The following is a 23,644-nucleotide window of genomic DNA, read 5'->3' as shown; positions in this document are numbered from 1 at the left end:
CTAGTAAAAACTATGCTCGTTTATCTTGCTCTCCAAACTTTTGCCCGTCAAGTTAATAGAACTGAATCAAAAAGTTTAAAGTACGCAATCTATAATGTTTTCCTATTTTTTTTTTAATTACTATTGTTTTATAGATCTAATGTTATCGTTTCATTAGACGAATAACGTACGTCGAAATTTTCTCGAAAGATGGATTACTTGAAAAATGTGAACGGTTTCAATTTGATAGTTCGTAGACGAATATTACATACATTAATCGTTCGATACAGCTGGTGCCATTAGAAGTTTTCTAATTTCTTTCAACGGTAAAAAGAAATGAATGATTGCTGGTTTCTAAAGGATCTTAATTATCATTACGTAGCTATAAGAAGAACTATTACGTTAAATCGTACGATATATAATGCGATACGCTAAAATTCCAAATTTCATATCTACCACATTGATTATACGTCCATTCGCGCGGTTAATACGATCTAATTGAAATAAACGTCAAGTGGAGCGTAAGGGACAATCATTTAAGATTTTCCCGAAGATATACCCGGAAATTTGCTTCTGATAAACCCATCTACGTATATAACGAAGAATATGTATCAGACTGATTAAAACTATGCTTAAATTTCTCTTGTTCCCTTCCCTCGTTCTTTCTCTTTCCTCTTTTGTGCAAAGAGATTTTAATTTCCTCATTGATGAGCACGTTAATAAGGAACAATGCCAGACAAAGCTTCAACAAAGCTCCGATGCTTCGCTTTCAGGTCACGTGTATTCTCATCGTTAGTCGTAAAAGGACACATAATTCCACTAAAGCTCCGATCGATGGACGCGAGACTTACCGCACAAAAGCTCACGCACCGTCGTCTCGAAAGTCTTTCTCCTTGCGTAAGTCCATTGAATTTGTTTCACGATCGATCGTTCGAAATGTTGCAACTTCCGTGAAAAGCACGGGTGAATAGGATTAAAGCTTCGATTATATTTTGCCTGGACGATTAGAAGAGAATCTGTATCCGTCGCATGAGACCAGAGCTTACGCTTATTGATCCTTTGAACAGAATAGAAAATAAACGATGAAAGACAGATCGAAAGATATTATTGAAAATATTTCTATCGTTGTGGAACTTTTCGAGCAAATTTAAGATCGATGTATCTCCGTAAGCTTTTTTATCTGGAAAAGAAATTAAAAAAAAAAGAAAGAAAAAAGAGAAATCTTTATATAGTATCGAAAAGGGCAAAGGAGATAAATTTAACAATGAGTTTTCCTGAAAGCTTTTCTGTTCTCGAAATGAATTCTTTCTACCGAAGATGTAATTGTACCTTATGGAATTGAATAATTAACGCAATTGATATCCAAGACTTATTATACGTCGAATGATGTTCGACGGTGTGAAGATGTCTTTAAAGTGTTAACAACGGAAAGTATAAGTCAATTTGCGATAAGGTAATAAGAGAATGTGTGCGCGCGTGTGTGTATTTAAGAGAAAGAGAGAGAGAAAACTTTGCACCTGTGAAACTTTGCAAGATCACTGTGTATGTCGTACAGATCGGATCGAACCGCATGGATCTACTAACTCATGATCAAAGAACGAAAATCAAAACTGGACCAGATCTTTCAATTTGATTCTTTGTCACGCTAATCTTTCTTTCTTGCTTTAAATTTCTCAATATAAATTCGACTTTCTCTCTCTCTCTCATTTTCTTTCGTCTTTCCCTGATTGTCTAAACGCAAGAAGATTTCTCGGATAGATATTACTCTTATTGATTATGATTTATGATTATGATTTATGATTATATAAAACTATTGATGATCGACGAAACATTTGATTTTTTTTTTAATTAAATTTTGTTCAGTGTTACAAAACTTTTCTAACAAATCTGTGATTACTCTTTAACATTTGTATCAAAATTTTAGAGAATTGCGCGTTAATGATTTATTTCCACGAAGATGATCATTCATTTTTCATTAAAATAAGAGTCAATTCTCTATTAATTTTGAACAAGGTTAGAAAGATGTTGGCGGTAAACGATGGTGGTAATTTCGTAGAGTTCCGTTCCTTTATACGATAGCAAGAGTGATGTGGCTCGAAGAAAAGGCAAGAATAAATTTAACGTCGAAAGGTTTGACTTCATTATTCAGCGAGAATATGCAACGTGCGAGTATTAATCTACCTTCGTTGCTGCATGGAAAGAAAAAGAACAATAATATCAATAACAACGACAACGCAACGACAACGGCAAACAATAGAGACGTCTCGTAGATATTTCAAGAACGTTTGATTATGTATGTTACACGTTCACGAATAAATACAACTTGATGTTGTGCGACGGTTAACCGCAATGACCTCGATATGTGAAACACATGACTCTTTGATTGTTCCGAAGAGAAAAGCTTATTCGTGTGTATACTCGTGTATTGGCAGAAATATCTTTAACCAAGACCCTTCTTTCTCACCTCGTTTACAATTACGATCACTTTGATTTAGCAAAATGTTCGATGTTCGATAATTTGATTGTAATATTTTTTCGATTTCTTTCTTGTCACGTCTCCTCTTCTCTGTTTCTTTTATTACAAAATAACGATATTAATCAACTTTCTCTCTATGTAAATATGTTATCATAGATAACAGGAATTATTCAGAATATGTAAATATAATATTTTTGATATATGCGTAAAAGAGAATTATTTTTCTTTATTATACTTGTGGAATAAAAAGAAAGCGTTTCGTTTAAATTCCGACTAAAACCGCAATGTAGAAAGGTGCGTTACATGAGATTAAACGTCTTTATATTTTTTCTCTGTGTTAATTAAGAAATTATAATAAATTACAACTTTTAATTAATAACATGGAATGTACATTTTTATTATTACGGCGAAAGGTTATTCGATGCTTAATGTATTCTTTAGGGATTACATTAATTCTTTTTGACGGAATCATATCTTGATTATAATTAAAAAAATTATAGGATTCCGATATAGCCACGAAAAGAGTTTTTATTCTTTCTCGTTAATTTTCACTTTTCTAATTAAATTCCAGAGGGTTTCGTTATCGAACAAACGAATAGAATTATTTCCTTTTTATTTCATAGATACGAAACGAAAATATATTTATATATAATTAAAATAAAATTTTGCATTCGACGTGCATAAGCGCAATGGATATTGTATTATTATTTCGTTTCGGTCGATATACCTAAGTACCTCAAGCAGAGTTCGGGCTACGGGTTTATAACCGACTTCTTTTTTTTTTACGTTAGACTTATATAGTTACTGAGCGCAAGAGATTTATTTCTTACGTCTAAAAGAGAGGAAAAAGATTCGTGATTGAAAAATTGATTTAAATTTTTTTAATTTAATAAAAATTTTAATTTTAAACTAGATTATAAAAAGACAAACTTTTGAAAGATGTCAAAAACGAAAGTCGAGTATTCAGCGAATGAAAGGGATTATAACCGATAGAGAAAAATTTATTTTATAGAATGAACCTTTCCTTCTAAAAAGTATTTATATATACTCTCAAAAAGTATAATATTCGAATAAAAATAAGATTACGTTCGTTAATATTTGCAATATTTGAAATTTTTTTGGTCCGATTTATATAATTATTTATAATTATTTACTCCGATGCACTTGATCAGAAATTATAATCGGGCATGCACTTCATTTGAGAGAGCGAGACTTCTGGCTTTTACTATAATGGCGTATACTGTTCTTAGAAATGAACTAGTCGGTAATTCTATTCTATATGTTACTGTTCTACTATTTGTATGGTTATAAGCTTTTGGAATTTCCACTATAGTAACATTACAGAAGTGGCTGGAAAGCTCCAAACCTATGAACCGCTAGTGTTCTGAAAGTCATTATCAAGCGTGACACTGAACTACTTTGTGTACTATTCACGTATACTCGAATATTGTGACTACGCATTTCCTAAGAGCACTGAGTTCGAATATCGAGAAATCCTTGATCGTCTTACAAAAGTGACCAAGACCAATCCGCTTTCATCCTCCAATTACTTCTCCTTTGTTACTTTCCCCGATGAAACTCCAAATTGTTACAAATCTTTAACGCTATCTTGAATAATCCATTTTTATTGACATTGACTTTAATAATCATAACCGATTCTCTTAAAAACTAGACGTAATTATTCTTTAGTTTTTCATTGATCGAAAGAACAAAAATATTAATATCATTCGTAACGCCTTGTAACGGTACTAATTAAGAATGTTATTAAATGAAATTCTTTTTGCAAAAAATTTCATTTGATTTTCTTAATTATGTCATTAAATATAATTAATTAATTAATATCAAAAGTATCTTTCAGTATTTTTTACATATTTTTCAAAATCTCATACAGATCATAAATACATAGAAAATAAGCATAAAGCGAATAAAAAGTGTAGCGAAAACAGCGCATCGTACGTTATGCATGACATATTTCGTTAGAAACGAGAGCTTATTAAGTTACGAAATCTATTTGGAAATATGGGGAACGTATAAGCGTAAAGTGAAATGATAGAAGATCGTAGAGCGGTTGAACGAAAGTTAGGGGAGGAATGTAGAGGGTATAGAACAGGTGAATCCGGGTCATACCGGGCGAGGAACCAGTAACGCCAGGTCACGAACCACCCTCCACCACTCTATTTTAACTAGGTCACTTGTCAAGCCTCCTTCCCTTCTCTCTCTCGCTCTCCATCTCCATCTCCATCTCCATCTCCATCTCCATCTCTATCTCTATCTCTATTTCTCTTTCTCTTTCTCTCTCTCTCTCTGTTTCTATCTCTGTCTCTATTTCTCTGTCTACCATTTTCTTTGTTCTTATAATTAATTATCAGTTATTATAGTGTCATTCTTAAGATGTATAATTAATAAGATACTCATCAGCTAAGAAATATAATAAACAGGAACGTCATTAATTTCTTAATTAAAAATTTGCGTCTCAATACTCTCGTGAGTTACAAAGGGGAAAGTGTTAATGACATCTGAAGCATCCTCGCAACGATGACATAAAACATCTTCATTCTCAAAGTTTCCAAATGAAGATTAAACGCTAATGAGAAGAAAATTTCGACGTTATCAACGACGAGAAGTATTCTCTCTAGAAGATCTAGAATCAAAGTGGCGTGAAACATCGAATAGACTCAAGAGAAGTTCTTAATAACGAATAAAAGTGAAATTGTCTTATCAATTTATATTTAATAAATATAACACAGTCCCTGACAAGTGAACCGACTAACATAAACCTTTTACTATCGAAACATGTTGTAATTGCGATTATATCTAATACATTTAAAGAGAAAGTTAGTACGCATATTGTTAGATGCAGCGATAACACGGATAACACTGTCTTTTGATTTTTTTGTAATTACTCATAGACAAAAAGTGATGAAAAAAATGAGTCTGGCTTCAACTACTTTCCTCCTTTTTTTTGTTTATCCATTGCATTCCCTCATCCTGAAAACTATAATCATATTTACTCATGATGTGAATTAAAGTTTCGAGCTAATCTGAAATAATTTAGATGCATAAACAGTAGGAATGTATTATATTCACCGTATATCAATGTATACTTTATATTACTTTATACTATATATTTAAATTGAAATAATACGAACAAACCACGTTAGATCGTGTATGTTATTAATAATAATAGCACATTACAACTAAATCGTGTGGTATGAAAAGTATTAACTATGTAAATTGTAGCAATAGGTAGGCTGAGAAAAGGATAACATGAGTATTAATAAACTCATTTATTACTGTTAATTTTCGACGAATTACAATTAAATCCAATTGATGTTTGCTTCTGCACTTGTATAAATATATATGTATACATCAATTTCGTACTACATTTATTTTACAATATTCTTTGTTCATAATGAATCTCTACAAATCTGCTGAATAATTTTTTTCGCGAACGCACGAAAACGCTCACTTTCATGGTGCACGTACGTAATAATCTATTATATCATCATTATGATCGCGATGGATTAATCTTATGACGTAGAGTTCTTCTTCGTGCATAATTCTTCATAATAAAATAAACATTACGCGCAAGATTTTTATTATTACGTAGGTAATTGTGGAGATATTTTATTATAATTAATTTTCAAAAAACGAATGAAATAATAAGCTTTTGTTACAAACTCCTTAATATTTCAGTTCTTTAGATTCAGACGTTGTTTTATCTTGTATTGTCATTATTGAGATTTATGAAAAAATAGTACATATATTATAGAAATAAGCATTATTCAGGAGAATAAATGGCATAATTGTTTTATCTTTTAAATTTTTTGATCGATGTTCATTTAGATGGTCGATATATCAACGAGTCTTTCGTTCATTGTTAACTGCATTTCGACGAATACGCTTTTCATTTTTCATTAGCATATTTCGCTTTATTCTCTTGTCAAAAATGCATATGAATAAACCATTGAGGCGAAAAGCGAAATATTTCGTGATATAAATTTGAGATAATTCGATCTAACCGTTATTGGAAAAATTGTTCATTATTATTGCAGGTTATTATATTCTTGAATAATAAGAGAATTCGTTTACTTTACAATTTATAATTGACAAAACTTAACTACAATAGAACTGCGGTATTTGAAACGACTATTTGAAAAATTATACTCATTACTTCGTTAATAAATCGAATGGAACAGGCTCGTTAATATAACACAAATTAATTATCAATGCAATCATACTGAAAAAAAATGTGACTGAATATAGGACGATATAATTTGCTTTGTAAAATGAGAAATATTATAGTTTGTTTAACATAATTAAAATCATGATCGACAAACACAAATAAATTACATCTTTAAGCTGGTTGATAAATATCGAGAAGAATTGATTGTATTGTAAATGCACCATATACGTACATTTATTCGACGATCGTAATTAATAAAAAATTATTATATACATTATTTTAACTATTTCTTTCTTTCAATACTTTTTCATAAAAGAAAAAATAGAATTGAGCGCACATAGCCTTTCGGTTGCGTATACAAAAATTAGATTGGCAATACGTGAATTAAAAATACGAATGCCATATCCGATTCTTAAAATTTACTAGGATATATAGTACGTATAATGATCAATGTATCGAATGATCAAAACAGTATGATTAGAACAAAATCAGCGAGTGTCTTTTCAATGTCTAGAAGCACGATGGTCGTCTGAACGTTTCGTATAACGAATGACGAATGTCTTAAGCGTTGACAAGACGACGAAATAAGAGATAATGACCTTTATCCGAATAAATCGAAGATCCTAGAAAGTCTGATTCGTCCTATATGAAAGTAACAAAAGGCAACTCATCGATAAGATGAGTCACCAAAAGATAAACATAGAATAATTTAGGTTTATACAAGAGTATGTTTATTTACAGTGTTAGCAGAATTTGTATCGACAACTTAGGAAAAAAGACTTGCTCCGTTCGGCAAGTTTTTGCAGGAGTAAGAGAGACGTCGTAATAGTAACGATTTGTTGTGTAAGCCCGCTCAATATCTTATAAATCCTCATGGCATACGGTATATAAACTTTAATTTAGAAGAGTCAAGAGCTTTGATGTAAGTATCGATTAAATTGTACCTGTTTAAACCATGAGAAAGGTTCATACCCAGATCGGATTACGACTACCCTTTCGTAAACAAAATGTTGGGAAGTTGAACGGGTTCGATGGTGCGAATATACTTGTAAAATAGTACTTGTAAGCTGTATATGCGAGTAAGCCGTATCAGACGCCATCAACGGGATCTGTAGCGAGCGTACTCAAAGCGAAAAAAATACTCGCAAAGAGAATCGCAAAACTCCTAACAATAACTGCTTTATACGTTTACTAGAAAATTAACTTTACGACAGCTTTCAATTTTGACCTTGTATTAAAATTAGCATGATTTTATTATTTTCCAATTGTTGGGATAAGTTTATAGAATTAATGACACTTTATATTTAGTTACAAGAATAAATAAAAAATATATATATATTTATATTTATATGTATGTGTATACACCTGTATATATATATGGGATATATGGTAAAACTATAGATATTTTAAAAACTAAATATCAACAAAAATCCAATTCTAAAAATAGACAGAGATCGCGATATAGCGAGTTTGTGAGATCGATGAGTCTTCAAAATAAATATATTTCGGTTGTTGGGACAAGTGGATTTACAAGAATATCTACGAGCGGATAAGAACTTGAAACTACGGTCAAGATAGTACGAAGAAATCTTTCTTTCGAAGAAATTAAATTTCAAGTTCCATTTATTATACAAAATACTTAGATATCGTTTAAAAGATTTTTTCGTACTTTGGTCTTGATTATAGTTTTAGGTCCTTGTCCGTTCGCAATATCTGTCAATTCGCTTGCTCCGATAACTGATACATGTTTACTTTAATACCTAACCGATTTTACAACCCACTGTATTATAGTTCCTGATATAGATAGTTCGGTATAAGCTTTAGACCCGTTATGCACTATCGATCAGTCGCCATGACCATAAATCGATAATGACCACAAGCACAGGTCGATAAGACCATACTGCAGAGGTCATTTCCTTCTCAATTTAAAATTGATCCATTTTTCTAACTCGTTTTCTGAGTATACCTAGAGTCATTCGCCTTAATACTTAATATTATTTTTGCGAACACTATACGTTATTAAAATAAATCTTACTATTCAATATTCCGTCGGCTGTTGGTTCGAAGTTTCTGATCATCCATCTTAGTGTCCCAAGCGATTTTCACCCTTTTCCTAAACTTTCCTTCTTAAGTAGACAACGTTTTAGACGATTTGCAACTTGCAGTCAACAATTGATTAAATCAACCGACAGTGAACGACGACAATAATTTTTTAACTAGAAATAAAAATAAATGCTTGAATGTAAGGAGTGATTACGTGAGAAGTAGATTAAGATATCGTGCGTTTAAAAAATTAATCAAATTAAACGATAAGACGCTTTCTTAATTTTTTAAAACCGAACGAATACTTTTACTATCTTTTACTACTCTCTGCTATCTGGATTACATTCTCGTAATAGAAATCATCTCCAAATAAACCGGTTTTAAAGTAGACGATATTTGTTAATTTGATAAAGCTTTTTAAAGAAAAAGTAAAGAAAATAATTTGGTTTGTTTTACATAGAAAATTACTACTGTAACTAATAATATTCCTACACGAATAGTATCTCATTCTAACGTTTAAACAGATCATTCTTCTTGTTATTTTATGCGGGAGATATTACCATCAAGATGGAAAATTCCTTTAAAAGGAAAGATCAATCAATTGCACTCCAAATCAAATCCGATGGATGCTTCTGGTAATAAATGTCGCTCATGGGACGTCTACTGCAATCCATTAGTCTCTAATAAGATTCAATACGGTACTCTGCTCGGAATATCATTTCGTTCTTTGAACGAAATAATGTCTCAAATCCCTCTATCAAAATAATTTTACTCCAATCTCAATTACGCGTAGAGGAATAATTGAAAAATGTATGTGTATCTATCCTTTATATGGATTAAGGAAAGGAAAATAAAAGAAGAATGAGAAATGAAACGTTATCCATAAAGCTTTGTTCTTTAATAAAGCATAAAATGAAAATCGTAACTCAGTTTTCCCAAATTATAACTTCTAGTAGTCTATTTTCTTCTCGTCTTAATACGAGATTAGAGTAAAATGACGAAGAGAGAAGAGCATGTTTATACTCAACAGAAGGAAATACTATAAATCACAAAGAACGAAATACTATAACGAGCATAACGAGCTATTTTTCTTTAGTATTTTCTTTCTCAAAATGTCGCTGTCCACGTTCTAAATTTACATAAAAAATTTTAATGAAATATCATACATTATATACAGATCATTGAAAAAATAGGATCAGCAGATGGTCAGTCTATCCTATTGATACAGATAAACAAAAAAACGAAGAGTTCGATCATTTATATTTAAGATTAAGATAACATCTTGACAAATTTGAGCGATAGCAATGAGAATTAATGGAAGAAGATTACGTCCAGAAGAAATTATAGATCGACGCCATTTTTATTAGCTAGACCAACAATTTGGCGATCAAGAACTTATACTACGTCATTTTAATGTATATCGGGGATTAGATCGAATTCGAGTATTGGTGAAAAGATGAACAGGTTACCGTTTTTACTTATTGAGACTTTAACATCATTTTTCAAGAGAATAATTGAGTTTCAGTTCATGGTTCCTTTGAGATTTTTTTATCTTTGCAAGTGAGATACGATGCAAGCAAAAGAAATTTGACCTTGACCCATCGTCGTTCAAAGGAGTAGAATCTTGCTGTGTTAGTCCTAACATATAATCTTCATCCACTCTGTAATAATCTACCGGCGTGTGTTAAATGTTTCGCGGATCGCCAAACGACTATGTGTACGCAGGAAAAAAATAGAAAATAGAAATTGTTGCAAATTATAAAGGTTGTCCAGCTTGTAAACAATTGCAACAGAAATTATTTCCTACTTCAATATTGAAATTTGTTTCAAAATGACTTTATTAATTTAATTTAAAATCAGCAATGGACTACAACAGAGATGAAAAGAATTCAAAGTATACGTGTATACTCGCGTGATATCGATATTATAATAATTTCGAAAATTTACTTCATAAATAAAAATTATGCGAAAGTACTATAGGTATATGACACTAAACACCATCTGGAAATACACAGAGAAAAACAATTATAATTATTAAAATTAATATTAGATACTACTTACACAGCACAACTATATACGACTATCTCCAAGCAACAAGTTTAACGATATAACGATAGAAAGCTCACATGGAGTTATCCAATTCTCAGTCATTTACTTTCCTCCAAAGCGCAAACTTACTTCGGAACAATACTATACTTTTTTTCAAACTTTAAGAAACAAATTCCTAGTTACAGAAGATGACAATGATAAACCTACACACTATAGTCGAAGAAAGTATCACCTAGAGACGGAACACTACTGAATATTACGGAAAAACTATCTTTAATACTTGTTTCAACAAGAGAACCTATGTACTGACCAACAACGGAAGAGAAAGATGGTACCGGATCTAATAGATATGAACATAATCGAAAATCTGAATAGAACTTTTGTTGGCACACATGTGCGGACCCTCAATGATTCATAGTACTTTCTCTTAAAGGACATATATCATTGTTGAGAAAATTTGGCCTTGGGAATTCGTTGAATATTTGCTAAGAAAATGTTTGGATAAAAAGAAACACATTGTCAACCACCATTGTCCGAACTTGGCCAAATAAACGGTGAAAGTAGACTCCTAGAAAATAGACAAAAGGAACCATGGGTTTATCTAACGCCTACCCTTAAAATAACGATTCAACGCTCATAAGTCGATACGGTCATCGCAACAAAAGAATCCACATGAGATTATTTCAACGTTTCGAACGAACTATCCTGACACGCCCACGACCAATAAGCATCTTTCCTTCCCTTTCCATACACTTTTTTACTCGAAAAAATTTGACCTCCCTTTCCCTTTCCTTTTCTTAATTTCGTCATCGTCTTTGCGAATAGTTCGAGAGAAACCATCAAGCAGTCGATCCGTACATTTCCTACTCAAAATAATAAAACGAACGAGTCTTACTCACGCCATCAGTTATTCCTCATTCAAAGGTAATCGACATAACTAATGAAATACGTAAATCAACATATATATTTAAATACTTCAAATACATTGTTACTAGTTCCATTCATGAAATTCTTTTATTATGTATCTACTTTGTAAGCTCCATGTGATCCTTCAAAGAAATTACATTCTCCCATTAATTTGAGAAAACGCGGTGAATTATATTCCATTGAGAAAATTCAACAGTTTCTGAACATCGTACCGCTGCCCTTTTTCATCTCGACCACTGAGTTTATAACTTTGACGACTAGGAAGAGACGGGAATCAAAATCCTTCGTACAAATTGACAATTATCGCTGATCCGATGCGAGAAACGCAACGTAACGCACTCTCGTAGTTGCGCACGTATAACGCAACAACTTTAATAGAAATATAACTTTAATAGAATTTTAAATTTCCAGTTCTAAGTTCTGACCACACACCTATACTCATAGACTATCTGAAAATATCCAGTTTTAATAGAACTCGCCATTACTTTGTGCAAGTGTATAATTTAAAGTAATAACGAATGAAATACCGAATCGCAAAATTCCTCTAAAAACTCTAGAACATATTAAACATCGTTCGGACTATTTTAGTGTCTAAAAAGTTAAATTTATTCTTGCGTGTTGCGAGAGCACGTAACGTTGTACTTTTCGTACCGGGCTATCGATGATAGTCAATTTGCACAGAGGATACTCCCGTAAATATTATAGAAGTACTTATATTCTACTTTCGCTTTTCGCACCGATAAAATTATTAAAAAATGAATAAACTAACTATCAATATCGGAAGAACGAGTTGAATCATTCTAAAGAGTTTGCTACTAGAAAATTCTTCATTCGAAAGATATCTATATTTTTTGTATCTTTTTATTTTAAATTGATTTTTCATAAAATATCTTATTATTAAAACTATTTATGCTTTTTTCTTCGGTTACCTACTCCTATTAATATTAATTATTGATAAAATAATGGGTTATTACAGTATTAGATTTATGTTTAATAATCGGTATTATAAATTACTCTTCTTTAATTGGATTAGCTTTTAATAGAATTATTTAATTATATCAGATATACACTTTGAATGAATTATGTAAATGTTAACGTAATAATGAAACATCAATACTTTTTAGCTGTATATGTTTTCACATTGGACAAGGAATTTATTGTCAATCGTATAATTTAAATCATCTTTAAATTATTGATACAAAAATACTCCTTTTAATGATAATTACATTTTTAGGATATATTCTATCATAAATTCTAATATCATTTTGAACGGTGTAATCATCAATTTGTTATCAACTATTTTATATTTAGGATGAAATTTAGTAAAAGGAATTTAAAGAAGATTTACTATTAGTTCACCGATATTACATCGATGTTATTAAGTTCATTTTACTTTACCATTTATTATTTTTTTTATAATAATTTTACATCTAATTTACTTTCATGAAACAAGGATATTACCTTCAAAGTAATTCCCTTCAGAAGCTGTATACCATCAAAGACGTTGCTCTCAATCTTTGCGATGGAGTTGGAAGTCGTTTAGTTTCATCGCGTTTAATTGGTTTATTACGGTTCTTTGGATATTATTTACCTTGTCATAACGATGATCTTTCAGACTAAATTTCAATTTGAGGAAAAGAGAGAAATTTGCAGAACTCAGATCGAGTAAATAGAGGAGGAGGAGGGAGGACTATGAAATCGCTACTTTTCCTACACAAAAATTCGGTGATCGATGCAGAACGATAGGAAGCATTGTCATGACAGAGAATCCACCTGTCTATAATGTTCTGTTGAACATGAATGAACTCTTTTTGGAAGTATTCATCTCTCCTAACGTTAAACGTCTATCTGAAAGTACGAGAATTCTCATTTTTCGAACATTGTCTTCTATTTTTACCATCGAAGATTTTCTGCAAGGCGATTCGTTTTTCACTCATTTTCAGTCTTCTGAAAATATCTTATATCATCTGAAAACTTGTCTTTTCAATTTGTATGCCTGTATTATTTTCTGGTACGTTTGCATCGTATTTTCGTCGAGTTTTACGCAAAATTTCACGTGTCGATATACACGTAATTATTACAAAAATTGTAAATCGATAGTTAGTAAAGTTTGAAAGTGGCTAATTATTTAAATTATAAATATAATCTCCGTTGCCGGGATATGTATATTGTTTATACGTATACTGACTATTGTTAACATACAATTTTCTAGCAGCAATTTCATTACTTTCTTGCCGCATCTCGTTTAAAGCTATTATGTCGAAAACTATATCTGATACAGTATTTTTGAGATCAATTCACTTAATATATTCAAAAAGTGTCAAATCCGAATTTTCTTATATTACCTAACACGAATCAAGAATAAAAAAAATCAAACTCTCTTATCAAAACTACAAAAAAAGAAAACAAAAAGAAAGTAAAAAGCATAATGGCAAAAACATATATTTGTATATACGTCTATTTTAAAGAACGATAGATTACGTACGTGGTATTCAAAATGAACATAGTCTTTGATGAATTCCTCTGTTTAATGTACCACACGAACAACAAGTGTTCTACATTTGTAATATATGTATCTCTTATTAATGTAACTTCTTTTTGTTGTTTATTGAGTACATACATAATAACATAAAACAACTTACGATAAATGTTAAGTGAGTAAAACCACCAGGGATGTTAAATATACAATATAAGAGCATTATAATAAAGAAATGAATGAGTACCTCTTCATTTTAATGCCAAATGATATAAACTACTTGTTTTAGAAAGCCACAAAAAGATTAAATAGACCAATAACGCCGACACTAGCGATAAGATAACCAGACGAATGGGCGAAAGCTTTATTGGAATAAGCTACAACATGTGCAGAATATTTATATCAAATTTTCCATCTACATATTACCGTATTGGAAAATTCAATGACGGACGAAGCCACTCATAATATGGAACAAAATAATAAAATACGTAACACTACAAAAGAAGAAATAAAAGAATTTATCTCAAAAACCGGAACAAACAAAATTCTTGAGTTTGACCTAATCAATGGAAATATAATTACAGAAATTCTACACAAAATCATTAGAATAATAACAATAATATTAAATACCATATTTAAATTACCATATTTCCCAATCAGATGGAAATTTGCGCACATAATAATGTTGCTAAAATTTAACAAGAACATACACGATCCTTCCTCATAGAAACCTATATTATTATCATTAATACTATCAAAAATGCTTGATAAAATATTATTCGTCAGACTCGAAAAAAAAATCATACATAAAAGATTCATTTCTGATCATCGGATTGTTTTTAGACGCGTACACTTTTCAATCGAGCAAATTCATAAGCTAGTACATAAATGTTAAAAAATTTAGAAAAATAACATCTCTCAGATGCACTTTGCTAACTATTGAAATCTTTCGTTACTTCATTCATTCATTCATTCATTAACGTAAGGAAGCGTATTAGATCTGGTACTTTACACATTATTTTATTATTTATATTTTCTCTATATCTTACGCTCTACTATACAAAGCCAGTACGTTCAGGGACTAAAGCGATGTGCACACTTGTGACTACTAGATTCAAGGGAATAGATGATCGTTTTTGATCGCCGTGACCAAGAGCTGCTAACGATTGGAAAACCTCAAACGATCTATGGACGATTCGTTCGATCATTGAATTTGATCGCTTGCTTTTTTGGCCTTCCGTCGATTTTATCTTTGGCGATTGCTCGACAGTGCATACACAGCTTTACGGTCTATGTGGGAATTTCCAAACAAGCACGAAAATATAAATACAGTAGGTACTCACATAAAGTTAACTAAAGTTAACCTAATATAAAGTTAACTTGAGCGTTTTCTTCGAAGTTGGGAACTTGCCAATTACACATTATCTTGTTTAACGAATTGATTACATCGTGTAATATGAGCGAGTCCCTTGGTCGTAAAACATAAATCAATTATAATAAAAGTTTTATATACTTTATATATTAAATTTTTGAAGCTTCTCTACCTCAAAAAAGAAAAAAAAGAAATAAAAAACATAAAGAGATTAAAGAGTGAAGGAATAAGATTATGGAATTAAATTTGCTCTAGTAGAAATTAAGACCATGTAAAGTATACTGTGAAATAGATCTTGCCTCAGTTCGAGTACGTTTTTAGAAAATATGCCCGAAGTGCATATTCTTATTCGAAACAATATAAATATTTTTTATTTAAAAAAATCTTTACTTTTATTAAAAATTGGCGATTAATAATGATGCTAGGAGCGTCTTTTAGTATAGACATCATTTTCCTTTACGAAAAGTACCAAGACGCTATTTCCAAGTCTCCCTTTCCAATGTTTCAGAAATAAAGAACACCGATTCAAGTATTTTATTAATAATGCATTAATTAAACACACATCTACTATATATATTATCTACATGTTTGATATTATAGTTTACAGCAAGGGTGGGCAAGTGGTAAGCCACATGTGGCTACTTTTGCTATTTATCTGTTCCAGTAAGGTGGGAAGAAACGATATCCACTATTTGATACCGTCATACTATACCGCGTGAGATGCATGGCTTTTGTTTCTAACAAGGTGTATGGAATGGTAGCTGGTGAACTTAAGTAATGGTGGAACGGATTGATTGATGGCGATAATCGTGCTGCTCGCAGCAGAGAAGAAGTTGCCCAGCGCTGGACCGATACACATCATCTACAGAATCGACGTATATCATCTGTTCTCGTTCTCTCTCTTTCTCTCTCTCTCTCTCTCTCTCTCTCTCTCTCTCTCTCTCTCTTTCTCTCACTTCATTTTCTTTTTTTTTATTTTGTTTCTCTCTGTTCTTTCGACATTAGAATCCTTCGTATCTTACTTGTAATAAATCGTTGGAAAATAATTTTTTTTTTATTTCGATTTTACAGTTTTTATTGAGAAAGTAGCCGGATAAGAAAATATTTTAGAGGCTTACAAAAAATATAAAAATTTGCCTGTTATTGGACATTATTTTTACCAAGGATATCGTCCTAGCAGACATCGAAAATCCTTAGAATATCCTTGATTCTACATTATCTACGTATTTATGCAAAATAATCTTGTAAGATAAATTCCATGTTCTGTAAATAACTCGATCTTTTTAAAATGAATATTGCTTTCTTCAGTTTGTACATCTATCGCACTCCACATCACGAAAATACATGAATTTTTGATTAAACAGAATTGTTTCTACATATAAATGAACGTCTGATTAATACGAATTATGTTTAACATGAATTTAATTTTATCTTTGAAGAGCCATCGTATAAAGCCAACAGACAAATTCTACCCCAAAAACATAGATTAAAGCATTACGTATCTAATTTTCACTATAATGATCAAACAGCATGATGTTTGCAACGATGATGTAAAATATAAAGATGATCATTAAAAAAGTTTCTTTTTCCATTATTATATAATCGTTTCGTAAATGTCATATCATGTAATTATAGATTATAAAGTACATTACTAATTCCGAATCGATAGCAATATTTGTCGAATTATCTTTTTTTAACTCGCTTCAATTTTATTGCGATTATCTGAAGTTTTCCAAGAGAAAAAGAAAAAAAGTCCGAGAAATTAAAGCGTTTCCGGTAAAAGTCACTATGAAATAGTTTCGCTCGAGCATCAGAAGCGGAAGTCACGCGAGCTTGCACATAAGAGAGAATAAGGGTGAGAAAAAGAGAGCAGATGGACCGTAGCAAACAGCAAAATGAATAATGGCGCTTGGAACAGTTTGCCGTCGAAATTAAGCAAGGTTCCCGAGAGTTTCATTTTATAGCGGTGCACGTAATTCAATTTCCGTGTGCAGTGATTTCGTGCTCGACTTCCTGCTACTCTTTCTCTCGTTTCTCCTCTCGTAGCGCGTTACAGTAAAGAATCTTTTTACTTACTTCGCTTCTACGTTAAAAAGAAGAGGACAACAGATTTCAACAAAAACGTATTTTTATACCCGGCGATAGACGATAAACCATGTAATCGGTAATCTTCCATAAATCTCATCGCTAGTCTTTTATGATAAAAAAGTAAGAAAAGCGAATGAAAATTGATGTTATCTAAAGAATAGTATTATCTTTGGAATAATGGTTCAACATTAATATCCACGATCGTAATATATCTCTTGTCGTTCGTTTAAATTATACGTGTATTACGATATTAAGAAATTTTACTCGATTTTTCCGTACGTTCAATTCATATACGACAATTATTATCAAAAGGAAAAGAATGTTTAAGATAACGATATGTGCAAGGTTTTCTTATCCTTGGTTATAATACATCCGATAAAGAAGACTCTTCTCATCGCGTACGTACTCGAAACCCTTGGAAGAGAGTTGAAAAGCCCGTAGGTACTTAAAACGATCTTCGTTTCAAGTTGTCACGTTTCTTTGTGTGAAAACATTGAATGTGCTTTCTCCAATGAGGAAGCGCAATTACATCGAAAGTATCTTATCGTCCTGCCTACGTGACTGAAGCAAATGCCGCAATCATCACGGCGCTATCGATTTTTCGAGCTCGAGCGCTTTCAATGCAATCCCCAGTCCCGTTAAATATTTAATCGCGTTTCCAAACTATCGGCTGAATTCTTACGTTTTAAAAAGTCTAATGCTCGTTCAACGAGCACAAATACGAAACGAGCTGAGAATTCGAAAATAGAGAAAGAGAAGTAGAAAAACCGATATATAAAGGAATAATAGATACGATAGATTATATATATTTTATATATTATTTTATATATATATATAATATCTTTCAAAGGAAATGCGAGGTGGAAGGAAGAAAAAAGAAAAGGAGAAAGAGGAGGAGATTTACTTAGAGAAAATAGAAAATTAAATCGTATGACGGATCAGTGATAAATGTACTTACCGTTTGCTTTTCCTTCGTGAAAGGGACCAAAGATCAAATAACAGAGTAAATAAGATCTGTCCTAGGCGATAAGAACTATACGTGAAACGAACGTTAGTGCCCCCGAATGAAGATTGACTGATAAAACAAGAGAGAAAGAGAGAGAGAGAGAGAGAGATCCTTGATTACAACTTAGGAAAAATGACGATGATTTGAATGAATTCGGATTATCGACGTTTTTTTACATAATAATATCTGATGTCTATCAAACGAGATAATTGAAGAACAATCGACCCAATTATTTTAATTAATTCTTTGATCGATTATCACATCTCGAATCTCTAATTAATTCCTCTTGAAATATTGTAGAATTATTAGTCAGGATGATAAAGATAAACGCGTTACTGATTAATGCAAATAAGAAATAAAAATGAATATATTATTTTGTTATTTATACAAAGTGTTCCGTTTATCTCGAAAAATTGGAATATCTCGTGAAGGACTGAATTTATTAAAAAGAAATGTTTTTACAAATTTGTTTTATACGAAGACAAATGTCACACATGGTGTCAGCTTTTTCGCAGATTGATTAGTGGAGGAAATTTCAAAGTCAAATTAACTTTTTCGAATAAAAGCATATATTTTACTTTTTATAGTACGATGGCATTTATTGAAACGAATTCAATAATGTGCCATACGAGATCGCTTATTATTGTAAAATATTATAAATTCGTATCGTTGGATACCGACTATTCGATTGCATGGTGTAAACAAAGACCCTAACTTACCTAATCTCATAAAAAAAAATCGAACTCTCTTATCAAAACTACTAAAAAAAGAAAATAAAAAGAGAATAAAAAGCATAATGGTAAAAACATATATTTGTATATACGTCTATTTTAGAGAGCGATAGATTACGTACGTGATATTAAAAATGAACGTGTTCATATAACATTGATGAATTCCTCTGTTTAATGTACCACACGAACAAGTGCTCTACATCTATCTCTTATTAATTCAATTTCTTTTTGTTGTTTATTGAGTACATATGTAATAACATAAAACAACTTACAATAAATGTTAAGTGAGTAAAACCACGATCCTAATCTTACTTTTACGTATATTTGGTAACACGAACAATATTCGGATTCACACAATAGAAAATATTCAAACAAAAAACTTTATAGGATTATGAATAGCACTAACCACAAGCTTAATAATTTCGTTTTCGAAAGGAATAAATGAAGCAAGAGAGGAAAGGGAATGATTCTTTGAATTCTCTAGAATCGATCGAACTTCTATAAACATCATAATAATCATCTGGTTAACAATGACTTTTTGTCGATACGAATGATTGCTTTGGAGTTGGCCGAACGCTTCATCGTGGAACTTCTTCATTTTGTAGAATATAACTTTACTTTGAGATTAGAATATGTATTAGTTAGTATATACGCGACTGTGTGCGTAACCATATGTATAACTGCGTAGTTTTAAGCAGTGTTTGTTTTTGAACAGTCTTATTTTTAGTTTTACGTCAAAGCGTTTGGATATCGCCAGGGATCGTCCGCTTATATTCTATTGTGTGATTACGTCCTATTTTTAAATCATAGTTTATTTAACATTTTATCGATGGATAATTTATCAATATCACGCCAAATAAAATATGATCATTTGTTACGAATAACGCAAAAATATGTCAAATAAATATCGTGTGCAAGAGACTGCACGGATGTGTTTTCGATCTTACATTTTGTTGATATTATCCATTGATATTATATAAGATATCGATCGAGCTCGATATTGCAGATTTGTATGTTATAAATTACTTTATAATTTATTTTACAATTCATCAAAGTGTTAAAAACATAGATATATATTTCTATGCATTTTTACTTTCCATGTAGGTGTAAGCAATTAGCGCTATAGCCCCCTCACGTTAATAAAGAATTAAACTTATGATTTTTTTATTTTTTTTTTTGAGTATATTCTAAAATTTAACGAAACATCTATCGCAACTGACGAACACGAATCACGAGATAATCGAAAACTGAAAAATGATCGATTTCTTTCTTGTTCGTTCCTTCACAACTTTGATCTTTCGAATGTTATAGCTCTGCTCTCGATTTACTTGAATTTATGTATGATTTTAATGCATGGTTTTAATACTTTACTTTTTTTGTAAATCGTTGCAGGATGTCTAATGAAAACGCAGCAGTGTGCGGTTGCGGTATAACCGTAGATGTGTCCAGAAGGAAAGTACCAGTCCCGTTACCAATATGGAGACACGGCAAGTCCGAGGGGCGAAGCTCGAAAAAACAGCAAAACGATGGCCGTGGATCGAAAAATAGAAATTCTGAAACTGGAAGTAGTAGTTCTGTGAGCGATCATGCGAAGCCAATGACGAAGAGCAGTAAACAGGAAAAACGTTTAAATCACCAGATGAGAAGTCGTAGCGTCGAACGCGGAAAGACTTATTACACTTATATCGGTTAGTGTATAATGTTTTATTAAAAACTAAATATAATATTAAATATAATTATTAATTAAATACAATATTTTCAAAATTACACATAATAAAAACTTATTAAAATTGCATAATTACACTGTAGTATGTAAAGATAATGAGTACAGACAGATATTTGGACATAACTACAGATACCATATAAAAAAATTATAGATACCATACACAACGGACATAATATTTTAAGATGAAATACAAAACGTTATATATGTACGTCATAAACATAATCATTCTTTCATACTTTTAAACATAAACATTCTTTATACATCAATTCCTTTATACGTAATCACTTATACAAATATAATATCAAAATAAAATGGAAAAAATGAAAAAATATGCAACGTTGACACTAGAACATATATCTATATAAAAACAAAAACAGATTGTCACGATTGTTTACTTCACTTTAATCACCGTCAAACCATTTATCAAACATTTAAGACAATTTTCTTTAAGACAAAGTAGCAAGCACATGCATGGATAGACATATGTCTAGAAAATATGTAATATAGTTCAGTCATTTCTCAAACAAGAGCAAAACTTTCTCCTAAACTTGATCAATACTCATTCGGAATGTGTACTTAACTGTATCCCATTTAAGCACTTGCGCATTTTACTAGTTCACGAAGCCATATATCGTAATTACTCGTACAATGTTCATTTCTCATACTTCGTTTACTATTTTTAATCACTTTAATTTGACTGATTGTTACTATTATTATATATTCTTATCTAATATCCTTCCTTATATGATTGTCTTTCAATGTCATGGTCCTAACATTATTACATCTACTAAAATTATAGTCTAAAGATATTGAAAAATATTCGAACTTACATTAAATAATTTACGATCTCTTTTTATGATAAACTTTACTCTTATACGATATTATCTGATTTTCGTATTTACTCCAAATCTTTTTTAACGATATCTTGATACGATAGAAATCTATTATCCTTATAATTAAAAATCATCGCTTACGTCCCCATTCTTTTTATTCATTGGAGAGTATTAGTTTAATTTTGCTGTTACGCGACTACGCGGCATATCAATACTTGTGCATAGACTTTTTAAATACTAAAAATGCCGTTGATTCTCTTGCGAAGCAACGAAGTAATAAAAACAATGAGCTATAAAACAATAAGTATCCATTCAACGAAGTATTTATACTCCTCTTATTCCTCGAATCATGAAGTATTTTGCTTCATTAGTCATAGCTAGGTTGATATAATTTTGATCTCTTAATAAACTAAACCATATACGTGAACTAAAATATTTAGTAATATTTTTTAATTCATATTTTAAACGTATATTTTCAATGTTAAAAATCATAAGCTCTGTCGCACTGTGCAATACAAAATATTTTTTATTATTGTTCATATTACAACTTTCCAATTCCATTGTCGATCCACTTCTTTTGTTCTTCGAAGCTTTTATCGAGCAATTCATTCTTTGTCGCTGAAATTTAGGACAATTCTCTCTTTTTTCGATTTTCAACTTCAAAATAGACTCTCTCTTCCCATCTAAATCGTTCATGTCCTTTAATGTTTTTCTTTCTTTTCTTTATACAAACGATCAAGAATTTTTATTTTTCTTTCCTTTCAATATCGAATTTAATAAAATTGCAACTTATATATAACAGTTAGAAATCTTTTTTTCAACAATACTTTATAAAATCTCATATCGTTAGTTTTTGCATACGATGCACTGATATTAAAAATCATTCATAAATAAGTTCTAACAATAGATCTAATTGTAATACTGTTGTATCAAGCAGATTGAATTATACAAGTCCCTTATTGTTTTATACATTGTCGAATTTATAAATGTTGGTAATGTTGCATGTTTCCTATTCTCTACAATATCGTTAAATATATTAAATTGTTCCGGATAATTTTCATCCCGATCAAATTTTAACAATACCCTATACAGCATTATCGTAACTATTATAGTGAAATTCGAACGCTCAATTTGTTCGTAAAGGATATTCCACTTGGTATTCTTTTCTGAACTATTTTCTAATTTATTGAAAATTCGCTTCTATGAATGTGCGTTTTAACAAACCATTTAATCCTCATCATTAATGAGAGTTTATTCAAAATGTTTAGTGTATAATAGTAATACCGCATATTCATAGTATAATAGGATAATAGCATATATTTTATAAAAGCAAAATTTACATAGATATTACGTTGTAATAAAGGTACAGAATACCTTTGTGCGCATCTGTAAAACATTTTACAATAATCCTGATAGAATAGAATTACATTTAACCGTTGACAGGTTTTTTGGTGATCACACTCTCGTAAGGATTCCGCTTGATGATCTCATGCCAATGACACGTGAAAAGTCAAATATTCTTGTGACACTCGATCTGTTTTTGGCTCGCTACACTCGCGCTTATAGTATACCATGCTTACGTTTTGACAAATACATAAACTCATTTCTATTCTATTTTTCATGTTTATATTTTTCCTTCTCTGACAAATTTTATTTATAATATTCTTATTTACAGCGGTTAGTTTTATTGAATAAATGGTCCAAGATAATTATGTTCGATCGTTCATTGAATTCATGTCTTTTATTTACTCG

General features: G+C 31.0%; 1 protein-coding gene across 1 annotated transcript in view; it reads left to right on the top strand.

Annotated features, from left to right (window-relative positions):
- The window catches only part of LOC127062890 (uncharacterized), a 75,612-nt gene that overhangs the window by 30,535 nt on the left and 21,433 nt on the right, over positions 1-23,644 (top strand). The window contains exon 2 of the mRNA XM_050991855.1: positions 20,726-21,021. Within this exon, the coding sequence (XP_050847812.1) occupies positions 20,727-21,021 (295 nt within the window). The 5' untranslated portion in view covers position 20,726. The remainder of the gene's footprint in view (positions 1-20,725; positions 21,022-23,644) is intronic.

This window comes from Vespula vulgaris, chromosome 3 (assembly GCF_905475345.1).
Source record: "Vespula vulgaris chromosome 3, iyVesVulg1.1, whole genome shotgun sequence".
Lineage (NCBI taxonomy): Eukaryota > Metazoa > Arthropoda > Insecta > Hymenoptera > Vespidae > Vespula > Vespula vulgaris.
This window is presented reverse-complemented; position numbering and strand designations above follow the sequence as displayed.